We start from the raw sequence: 10,296 nt of genomic DNA on the forward strand, positions 1-10,296 counted from the left end.
TGTCAGAGCCATAATTTAAATTGTTGATTTTTGGTATTTGGGCCCTAGTCAAATTGATTAGTTAACTTAAAAAACAACTTTGCTGACTGTACAGCCTTTTGATACAAGTGTTTCAATGCAGGTGCTGTGCATCTGCAACTGTTACCCACAAACATCTTTTTTGAATCTAAGCATATTAAAAACATCTTTTAAAAGAGGGACTACACATTGCTTTCCTCCCTAGCATTTTACAAAACACCAATATTTTATTGACACTAAACTCTAATGTCCGGCCTTCCAATCCAAAAATACTCTACCCAACTTTGCAACACTCAGTCAACATGGGAATTGAACCCAAACTGTTGGCAGCACTGCACCATAAACCAGCCATCCAAGCTAAAAAAGGTCAATGGCAAAAAGACTTTGAAAATCACATGGTTCCAGATATTTGCAAGAATAGATTGCCTGAACTGCCTTCTGGGAAAGCAGCTGACTGCTTCTATGACTGAGGTTCTGACTGTTGAGATGTAGTTTTGCTTTGCATATTGATGAGTGGTGGGTAAGCAGCAGACTGAAGGAAAGACTTGAGCTCAGCTCTTGTTTCTGGACATACCCTTGTAATCACCCTCCTCAAAAGCTCCAGAAGAAACTTCAGTAGAGAACTCAAATCAAAGTTGCATAAACAGGAAATGTAAGATTGTCAATAGAAACTGCATTCTGAAAGATTGCTATTCAGAACTAGTTCATGGGAAATCCAGATTGAGGGAGCTACAAGATCATATGCATCACAAAATTGGGAACCACAAACCCAAACCCTTTGCAATTGGAACTGGTATCAAATTTAAGAATTAGAACAGCATGATATTCTGTTGTTTCTCTATTCAGAGACAGCAACTGTACCCAATAATTTTAGCCAGGAGTCAGAACTATGTTACATTTGAGAGAACTACTTCAAAACAGGTGGCAGTCAAAATAATTTATTATTAAATGGCAAAGATAGGTAGAACAAAGATCAGATTAATAGAATTCAAAATTCCTCCTCCTCCTCTTCCTCATCAGCTATACTGTCAGCACCAACCTCTTCATAATCTTTCTCCAAGGCAGCCATGTCTTCACGAGCCTCCGAGAATTCCCCTTCCTCCATCCCCTCACCCACGTACCAATGCACAAAGGCACGCTTGGCGTACATCAGATCAAACTTGTGGTCAAGACGAGCCCAGGCTTCAGCAATGGCTGTGGTGTTGCTTAGCATACACACAGCTCGCTGCACCTTGGCCAGGTCCCCACCAGGCACCACTGTAGGGGGCTGGTAGTTGATGCCAACTTTGAAACCAGTTGGGCACCAGTCCACAAACTGGATGGAACGCCTGGCCTTAATGGTGGCAATGGCAGCATTGACATCTTTTGGCACCACATCACCACGGTAGAGCAGGCAACAAGCCATGTACTTGCCATGGCGTGGGTCACACTTGACCATCTGGTTGCCTGGTTCAAAGCAGGCATTGGTGATCTCAGCCACAGACAGCTGCTCATGGTAAGCTTTCTCAGCTGAGATGACTGGGGCATATGTCACCAGAGGGAAATGGATACGTGGATAAGGCACCAAGTTAGTTTGGAATTCTGCCAAGTCAACATTTAGGGCTCCATCAAAGCGGAGAGAAGCTGTGATTGATGACACAATTTGCCCGATCAGACGGTTCAGGTTGATGTAACCTGGATGTTCAACATCCAGGTTTTTGTGGCAGATGTCATAGATGGCTTCATTGTCCACCATGAAGGAACAATCAGTGTGTTCCAGTGTGGTGTGAGTGGTCAGGATGGAGTTGTAAGGTTCCACCACAGCTGTGGAGATCCTGGGAGCTGGGTAGATGGAAAACTCCAGCTTGGACTTCTTGCCATAGTCAACTGAGAGACGTTCCATCAGCAGTGAGGTGAATCCTGAGCCTGTGCCTCCACCAAAACTATGGAAGACCAGGAAACCTTGAAGACCGGTGCATTGGTCAGCCTGGAAGAAAAAAAAAGTGTTGCTATCAAACATGGAGTTACTTTTCCAATTCATTAACATGATGAGGGTATCACTGGCTAGATTAGCCATTATTGCCCATCCCTAATTGCCCAAAGGGCAGTTCAGAATCAACCACATTTGCTGTGGGTCTGGAGTCACATGTAGGCCAGACCAGGTAAGGAAGGCTGTTTCCTTCCCTAAAGGACATTAGTGAACCAGATTGGTTTCCCCAGCAAAAACCAACAAGGATTTATGGTCATTAGATGCTTAATTCCAGATATTTTTATTGAATTCAAATTCTAACATCTGCCATGATGGGATTCTAACCCAGGTCCCCAGAACATTATCTGGGGACCTGGATTATGTGATAATACCACTTGGCCATTGCCTCCCATTACTTGCATCAGTGAATCCTTTTCCTTTGGAAAAAATCCAGGGACCTTGATCTTATCCAAGATGCACCATTCATAATGGATACCCAAATTTAGACAGGGAGTCACATGACTAAATGGAGATATGTATCCAATGGAGACTTGGGGTTTCACCCACAGGCATTATGGGTTCTCCACCATATAGTCCATGCAGTGTTACCAGCTATGATCAGTTTAACTCCTCAGGAGTCAAGCCTGTGACCTGCCTGACATTTACTGCCATTGTGGCTTCTATACATTTTCCATCTATTTATGGGATGCAATTTTGTTAGTCCTGCATTTATTGCCCATCCCTCGTTGAATGGGGAAATGTTGGTACAGTGCCTTCAAGTCATCCATGATGTAGGGACACCCACAATGCTGTTAGGTACTCCAGGTCTTTGACCCAGTGACCCTGACAGAATGGGAATATAGTTCTAAACTGGGATGATGTGGCTTAGAGGGGACACTACCACCTGCATCTTGTAATCAAGATCTGTTTTCAGAGACAAGCTTACTACAGTGGGATGGAATGAAAAATGCATTGCATGCAATTTGTGACAATTTGAAACAATAGATTGTTAGAACTAAAAAGCTAACTAGACTAGGGTAGCACATGTCCTACCACCTTGCATTATATGCACCCTTAATCCAGCAAAAAAATTAAAAATGTTTGAGGAACCAAAAAGGCAGGCTTCAGAGAGATTAAGCAGAGACAGAGTAGAAGAATGCTTTGGGAGAATTCGAAACCTAGGTCACCTGGCAGATGAAAGCAGCCACCAAGAGGAGAAGACAGATTTAAAATGAAAATAGTGACATTCACAAGAGGCCAAAATTAAAAAAGTTTTGGCTTCATGTCTGGGGAAGGTTAGACACCAAGGATGTTTTAAATGCAAGGGAAAGAAATATGGCTTCCTGTAATAAAAAGGGAGGCAATGGCATCATGGCAATATTACAAAGTCTACAAACCAGAACCCCAAGCTAATGGTTAGAGGATACCATGTCAGGGGTGGAATTGGGGTTTGTTTGATGTTTGAATTCCCAAAATATGGAAGTTGTCACCTCATGGGGTTGTCTGTTAGGATAGAAATCCCAACAGGTTCATGTCCTAGAAGGACTCTGCTGTCTTACCTGCTTGCATGAAACTCCAAACCCATCACAATGTGGTTGACTTAACAGCAATAAGGCTGGGGCCATAAGTGTTGGTCATTGGCTGGACAATCATTCTTCACTGGCTGTAGACACTTTACATGCAGGTAGCTCACCAATATGGGGAGCAGTGGTGGGAATGAGCAGACAGGACTGTTGCTCATCCAGTCCTCAAAACTTTGAGATCACTTATACATAAGAAAAAAAGTTCTGTCATACCAACTTGCAAATTCGGTCCAAGACAGAGTCAATCAGCTCCTTGCCAATTGTGTAGTGCCCACGGGCATAGTTATTGGCAGCATCTTCATTCCCAGTGATGAGCTGCTCAGGGTGGAACAGCTGACGATAAGTACCAGTACGAATTTCATCTAGAGAAAGTACAATACAGATCTGGTCATTTGGTGGTCACTCAGCTTGCTGAAACATGATGAGATTTTGCCAAAGCTTTGTCCTACAAGTGCAAGACTCAAGACCAACACAAGGAGGGCAACATTTTGTGTGCGTGAGCACTTAGAATTTGAATAATGGGGGAGGTTTTGCCATAGAGTGCACTAGTTTGAGATAAATTAGTTTGGTTAAATGGGCAGATGAACAGCATTCTTGCAAGCCATCCAATGAGTAAAAACAAAAGCTTCAATAAAATGGTCTTTCAAGCAATAGTTCAGTCTAGCAACACCATTGTATTTTTAATGGTATCCACCTAAAATTAGATTGAAAGGAACAGGTCCACAGTCACAGAAGTCTAGGTTAGTGTTCCTGGGTTAACCCAAGTTGGACCACTAATGGTCTTGAATCCCCACTATACATTAAAGGAGACAGCCTTCAGCTTGTCTCAGTTTCACAACAGCAGGCTTGTGTCCTGTTTGCCCACCTAGGTAATAATCTCTTACTACTAAAAAAGTGAAAGAATTGCAGATGCTGTAAATCAGGAACAAAAACCAGAATTTGCTGGAAAAGCTCAGCAGGTCTGGCAGCAGAGGAAGGATCACTGGACCCAAAACTAACTGATTTTACATAGAACATAACAGCACAGTACAGGCCCTTCAGCCCATGATGTTGCACTGACCTGTGAAACCAATCTGAAGCCCATCTAACCTACACTATTCCATTACCATACATATGTTTATCCAATGACCATTTAAATGCCCTTAAAGTCAGCAAGTCTACTACTGTTGCAGGCAGGGCATTCCACACCCTTACTTCGGAGTAAAGAACCTACCTCTGACATCTGTCCTATATCTATCACCCTCAATTTAAAGCTATGTCCCCTCGTGCTTGCCATCACCATCTGAGGTGAAAGGCTCTCATTGTCCACCCAATCTAATCCTCTGATCATCTTGTATGTCTCTAGTAAGTCACCTCAACCTTCTTCGAAAGAAGACAGCAAGTCCCTCAGCCTTTCCTCACAAGACCTTCCCTCCATACCAGGGAGCATCCTTCACATCCTTGCCTAAAAAGTAATCCCAGTTAAGAACTTTTCTATTAAGCTCTCACCTCAGACATATTGGGTGGGGGGGTTGCGATTTGTACAGCAAGAATCCTTCTAGTGCAGAAAGAGGCTATTCAGTCCAATCAAGTCTGCACTGACCCTCAGGATCCCACCCAGATGCAGCCCTACCCTATCCTCATTTATGATGGGCAATTCACCTAAACCTGCACATCTTTGGACAATAGGAGAAAACATGAGCACCCAGCAGAATCCTACAGATGTAGCAAACCTGCTAATTCCACAGACTCACCCAAAGCTGGAATTGAACCCATGCCCTGGTGCCAAGAGGCAGCTCAGTGGTTAACATTGCTGCCTTTCCATCACCCTTTGGATAATGGAGGCTCCCAAAACAGGCACAGCCCAACTAATTTAAGGTTCTCAACAGTTTATTTACACCAACTCCTTTTATCATCTCAAACCCCATTACTCATTTTCCACAAGGGAATAGATATAGTCTGTGCAACCCAACATACAAACTCAGCAATAGTTGTTGCATCCCTTCCAATTAAAGGGAATTACAGGCAACATCAGATATAGTTAGGAAATTAGTTCACTGTCTAGAATAGTTAGAGCCATTATAGATACTTTAAAAATTTTGCCTCATTTCCTGTTCCAATCAAATGATTGATTAGGGAGAAGGTACTTTAATTCTTAGGTTAAAAAAGCCAGACATTAAAAACCAAAAGAACTGTGGATGCTGCAAATTAGTAAAAAACAAGTTGCTGAAAAAGCTCAGCAGGTCTGGCAGCACTGGAGAGATCAGAATTAGCATTTTGGGTCCAGTGACCCATCAGAAGAGTTGAAGGGTCACTGGGCCCAAGACACTAATTCTGATTTTTCTTCAGAGGTGCTGCCAGACCTGCTGAGCTTCTCCATTTTAACTATCACAACATTGTCAGCCTTTCTAAAACCATGGTTTCTTCAAAATAAAAACCTTAAGGATGGTTTGAATGCCATGATTACCGATCACAGTTGGCTCCAAGTCCACAAAGATTGCTCTGGGCACATGTTTCCCGGTTCCAGTCTCGCAGAAGAAGGTGTCAAAGGAGTCATCAGCCTCATTTGCATTTTTCATATCAGGTCGGTGACCATCAGGCTGGATCCCATGCTCCAAACAGTACAGCTCCCAGCAGGCATTGCCCATCTGGACACCAGCCTGGCCAACATGGATGGAGATACATTCACGCTGCAGGGCAGGAAGCAAACTGTTAGAAGTGCATTGGAACAAATGTTTATTCAATCAATAGTTATTGATTTAAAAAGTTTGCATACTTAATCATGGAATCTCAGGGGAGGTTGTGGTGTATGGTTTGTCACTAGACTAGCAATCCTGAGTGTTCTGGGAGCTAGGTTCAAATCCTGCCATGTTGGGGAGGTGATGGCCTAGTGGCATGATCGCTGGACTGTAATCCATACAGCCAGATGCTCTGGGAACCCAGGTTCAAATCCCACCACAGCAGATGGTGGACTTTGAATTCACTAAATATTCAGAATTAAAAATCTAATGATGACCATGAATCCATTGTCAATTGTTAGAAAACCCACCCAGTTCACTAATGCCCTTTAGGGAAGGAAACTGCCATCCATACTTGGTCCAGCCTGCATGTGACTCCAGACCCACAGCAATGTGGTTGACTGCAAACTGCCATCTGGGCAATAAATGCTGCCTGGCCAGCAATACCCTCATCCCATGAGGAATAAAAATGATGGCATTTGAATTCAGTAAAGAATCTGGAATTAAGAGTCTAATGACAACAACATCATTGTCAGGAGAAACCCCATCTAGTTCACCACATCCTTTGGGGAAGGAAATCTGCTCCCCTTAACTGGTTTGGTCTACATGTGACTCCAGATCAACAATGTTGTTGACTCATCTGCTCTTTGGGCAAGAAGTGCCAGCAGGGGTAACCACACAGAGCCCACAATGGATTAAAGCAAGTCTCCACTTTTAGTACTAATAGGCCAGTTCACATTCCTTCAGCATCCTCCCACCATAACTTTCTATTCCTGGCTGCAACATTTTCTATTTTTGGCTGCACATACTCAATTGGTCAAGGGGCCTCATCTGGATGCCACTCCAGTTTTATTTACTTCTCCAACCCCAACTCCATCAGTGCCATTTGCCTCATGGCAGGAGGTTCCACACTCTCCACTCTGGTGGAAGTTTAGATTTTGGGAAGATTTACCAGCTTGGAAAACTACAGTTTTTTTCCCCACTAGGATAGACTTGCAGTAGCTAGATTGCAAGATAAGAGAGCTGGTAGCAGGTTTAGCTTCTAACATGGATTCAACAGAAATAGTAGGAACTGCCAATGCTGGAGAATCAGAGATAATAGTGTAGAGCTGGATGAACACAATAGGCCAAGCAGCATCAAAGGAGCAGGAAGGCTGATGTTTCAGGTCTAGACCCAATCATGGATTCAACAGGCAGCTTCTTAAACACCTGAACACAGGTCAGAGCTTCTGGGGACAATGCACCAACAATTCAGTGATTTTAAAAAATTACATCTGCCTTTCTTTGAATAGACCCATTTAATCCCCAGACAGATAAGTCATCATTTATAAACTTCACCTCCCCCTTCCCAACAGATGACCCACTTAGAAACCAGGGCAGATTACTCAAGCTAAGAGGAGAATCAACATAAAACACAGGCTCTGATCCACATTTTTAAATTGAAAAAATAAAAACTGGTCTTACAACTTCAAAGGCTTGAGACACCCTAGTCATTTTTCAGTTTACTCACCATTTTAAATGCCCCTTTCTCAAAGTGCAAAAAACTTGGCAAGGATCAGCCACCTCAGAGCAGAAAAACAAATCCAAGAAAAATCAGTAGCAACCAGCTCTTTCTCTTCACCCTATTTATACAGCTGCTGACAACTCATGAGGTGGGATTGGTTAAAATAAATTAAGTCAATTAATGGAATTATTGCCCTTAATGAAAAAGAAACTTTTCAGAAACCACTATCCCCCCAGCCATAAAAAAAAAACATCCAACTGGATATGCAATTAGTTTTTCTTAAAAGTATCTTCAAAGGGAGCATCTCTTAATTAGAATGGGATAATCTATTCAAAGTTTAGGTTCCCCCATTTCTGTCTGTACTTCAGTTCTATAGAGCTGATTGTTGATATTTATCCCTGAATCAATCACAAAACAGACAATCTTTGTTTTTTATTCATTCATTAGTGAACCAGATGGGTTTTGCCAACAATATTTTTATTCGTTCACGGGATGAGGGCGTCACTAGCTAGGCCATCATTTATTGCCCATCCCTAATTACCTAGAGGGCAGTTAAGAGTCAACCACATTGCTGTGGGTCTGGAGTCACATATAGGCCAGACCACGTAAGGATGGCAGTTTCCTTCCCTAAAGGACATGAGTGAACCAAGTGAGTTTTTTCCTGACAATCAACAATAGTTTCATAATCACCATCAGACTCTTAAGCCAGATTATTATTGAATTCAAATTCCACCGTCTGTTGTGGCAGGATTCAAACTTGTGTGCCCAGAACATTACCTGGGGCTCTGGATTAATGGTCCAGTGCTAATATCACTAGGCCATCCCCTCCACAAATCTAATCGTTATCTCATTGATGTTTGTGGGAGCTTGCTGTGCACAAATCCGCTGCTGAGTTTTCTCACATTACAAGCGTCTACTCCTCCTGTACTAATTGTAAAGGCCTTTGTCGCTGCTGTCTGTGAAAGGCACTATATAAACGCAAATCTTTCTTTACTTAGAGGCTGTTTGTACAGCACTAGAAATGCTTATTACTGGTTGGTGAACCACATGGGGAAATAAATAGGGATTCATTCAGAATATGTTCAATGTTTCTTCTTCCCCTCCCCAGAAAGCACCTCTTGCTAAATCAGAAATTCAAGCTTTGAACCTACTAAAAATTTGTGAACTGAGGAATATCCCTCACTGTATTATTTCCACATGGTTTATACATGGCATCTGGCATCTACTCAATAAATGTTATGGATATTGCCAAACTAAACTATTCCAAAGAAGTGAACCCAAAATGTTAACTCTGTTCCTCTGAGAAAGGTTACCTTTGAGAGATCCTCAGACGCTGCCAGACTCACTGAGTAACTCCAACACTATCTGTTCTTAGGAACAAAAATAGAAGTTGCTGGAAAAGCTCAGCAGGTCTGGCAGCATCTGTGAACACAAAAACAGAGTTAATTTTTCAGGTCCGGCTACCCTTCTTCAAAACTGATGGTGGCTGGGAAAACGTCAGTTTATATGCTGAAAATGGGGAGGTGGGTGGCGTAGGGAGTAAACGATATGTTTTCTCATAGAGGGTTGTGAACATTTGGAACATTTTCCACAAAATGTGGTGCAAGCTGGGTCTTTGGATATTTTAAATGCAGAGGTGGAATGATTCTTGATACACAAGGGGGTTTTGGGAGTAAGCAGGAATGTGTAGCAATCAGATCAGCCATGATCTTAGTGAATAGTGAACCAGGCTTGAAGGGCCGTTTCTTGCTCCTAATATATATGTTTGTATTTCCCATTTCTTTAAGGTCTCTGCTGTCAAACCCTTGGTCCCACTGTCCATTGAGATTCCAGCTGATTGCTGCTCTCACTGCAGCATTAGCAGCTTGCAGTATTTGGTGGACAAAAAGTTTTAAAAGCCAACTAATCGACTAACAATGAGATGGTTAGTCCAATGAAACCTGAGCCACGGGGATGACTTTTACAATATTACCTGCTCCCACCCTCCCTGAATATTCAACAGAAAGACTAATGCTGTAAGACCATAAGAAATAGGAACAGGAGTGGGCCATTCAGCCCCTCAAGCCTGCTCCACCATTCCATCAGAACATGGCTGATCCAATAATCTTCAATTCCACTTTCCTGCCTTTTCCTCTGAAATTTTGATTCCCTGACTGATCAAGAATCTATCTCAACCTTGAATATACACAAGGACTCTGCCCCGACAGCTCTCTGTGTGCAAGGAATTTAAAAGTCACACAACTCTCTGAGAGAAGAAATTCCTCCTCATTTCAGTCTTAAATTAGCACCCCTCTATTCTGAGACAGTGTCCTCTGTTCCTAGGCTCTCCCATGAGTGGAAACATCCTCTCAACATTTACCCTGTCAAGCCCCTTAAGAATCTTATATGTTTCAATGAGATCACCTCTCATTCTTCTAAACTCCAGTGTGTAGAGTCCAAACCTGTTTAATTCTCTGGTTTGAGTTTGAAGGTATGCTTCCCCTATATTCCCTCATATTATCATCATAAACAGTCAAAACCTTTTTT

At 42.5% G+C, this 10,296-nt stretch overlaps 1 protein-coding gene across 1 annotated transcript; it reads right to left on the bottom strand.

Moving 5' to 3' along the window:
- Nucleotides 1-940: 940 nt before the first annotated feature.
- LOC109936906 (tubulin alpha chain-like) lies at nucleotides 941-7,887 on the bottom strand. The gene is made up of 4 exons (XM_020535518.2): nucleotides 7,777-7,887; nucleotides 5,996-6,218; nucleotides 3,763-3,911; nucleotides 941-1,984 (listed from the first exon to the last, which is right to left on the bottom strand). The coding sequence occupies exons 1-4, from the start codon at nucleotides 7,777-7,779 to the stop codon at nucleotides 1,007-1,009; spliced, it is 1,353 nt and encodes a 450-aa protein (XP_020391107.2). The 5' UTR covers nucleotides 7,780-7,887; the 3' UTR covers nucleotides 941-1,006.
- Nucleotides 7,888-10,296: the final 2,409 nt, after the last annotated feature.

Source organism: Rhincodon typus, chromosome 7 (assembly GCF_021869965.1).
Source record: "Rhincodon typus isolate 14 chromosome 7, sRhiTyp1.1, whole genome shotgun sequence".
Classification (NCBI taxonomy): Eukaryota; Metazoa; Chordata; class Chondrichthyes; order Orectolobiformes; family Rhincodontidae; genus Rhincodon; species Rhincodon typus.

What these genes read in the sequence shown, in the direction of transcription:
- LOC109936906 (XM_020535518.2), bottom strand. An exon ending in CTTGGAGCCAACTGTGATCG is followed by an intron (nt 3,912 to 5,995) that starts GTAATCATGGCA and finishes TACTTTCTCTAG; the next exon opens with ATGAAATTCGTACTGGTACT. An exon ending in TGGACCGAATTTGCAAGTTG is followed by an intron (nt 1,985 to 3,762) that starts GTATGACAGAAC and finishes TTTTTCTTCCAG; the next exon opens with GCTGACCAATGCACCGGTCT.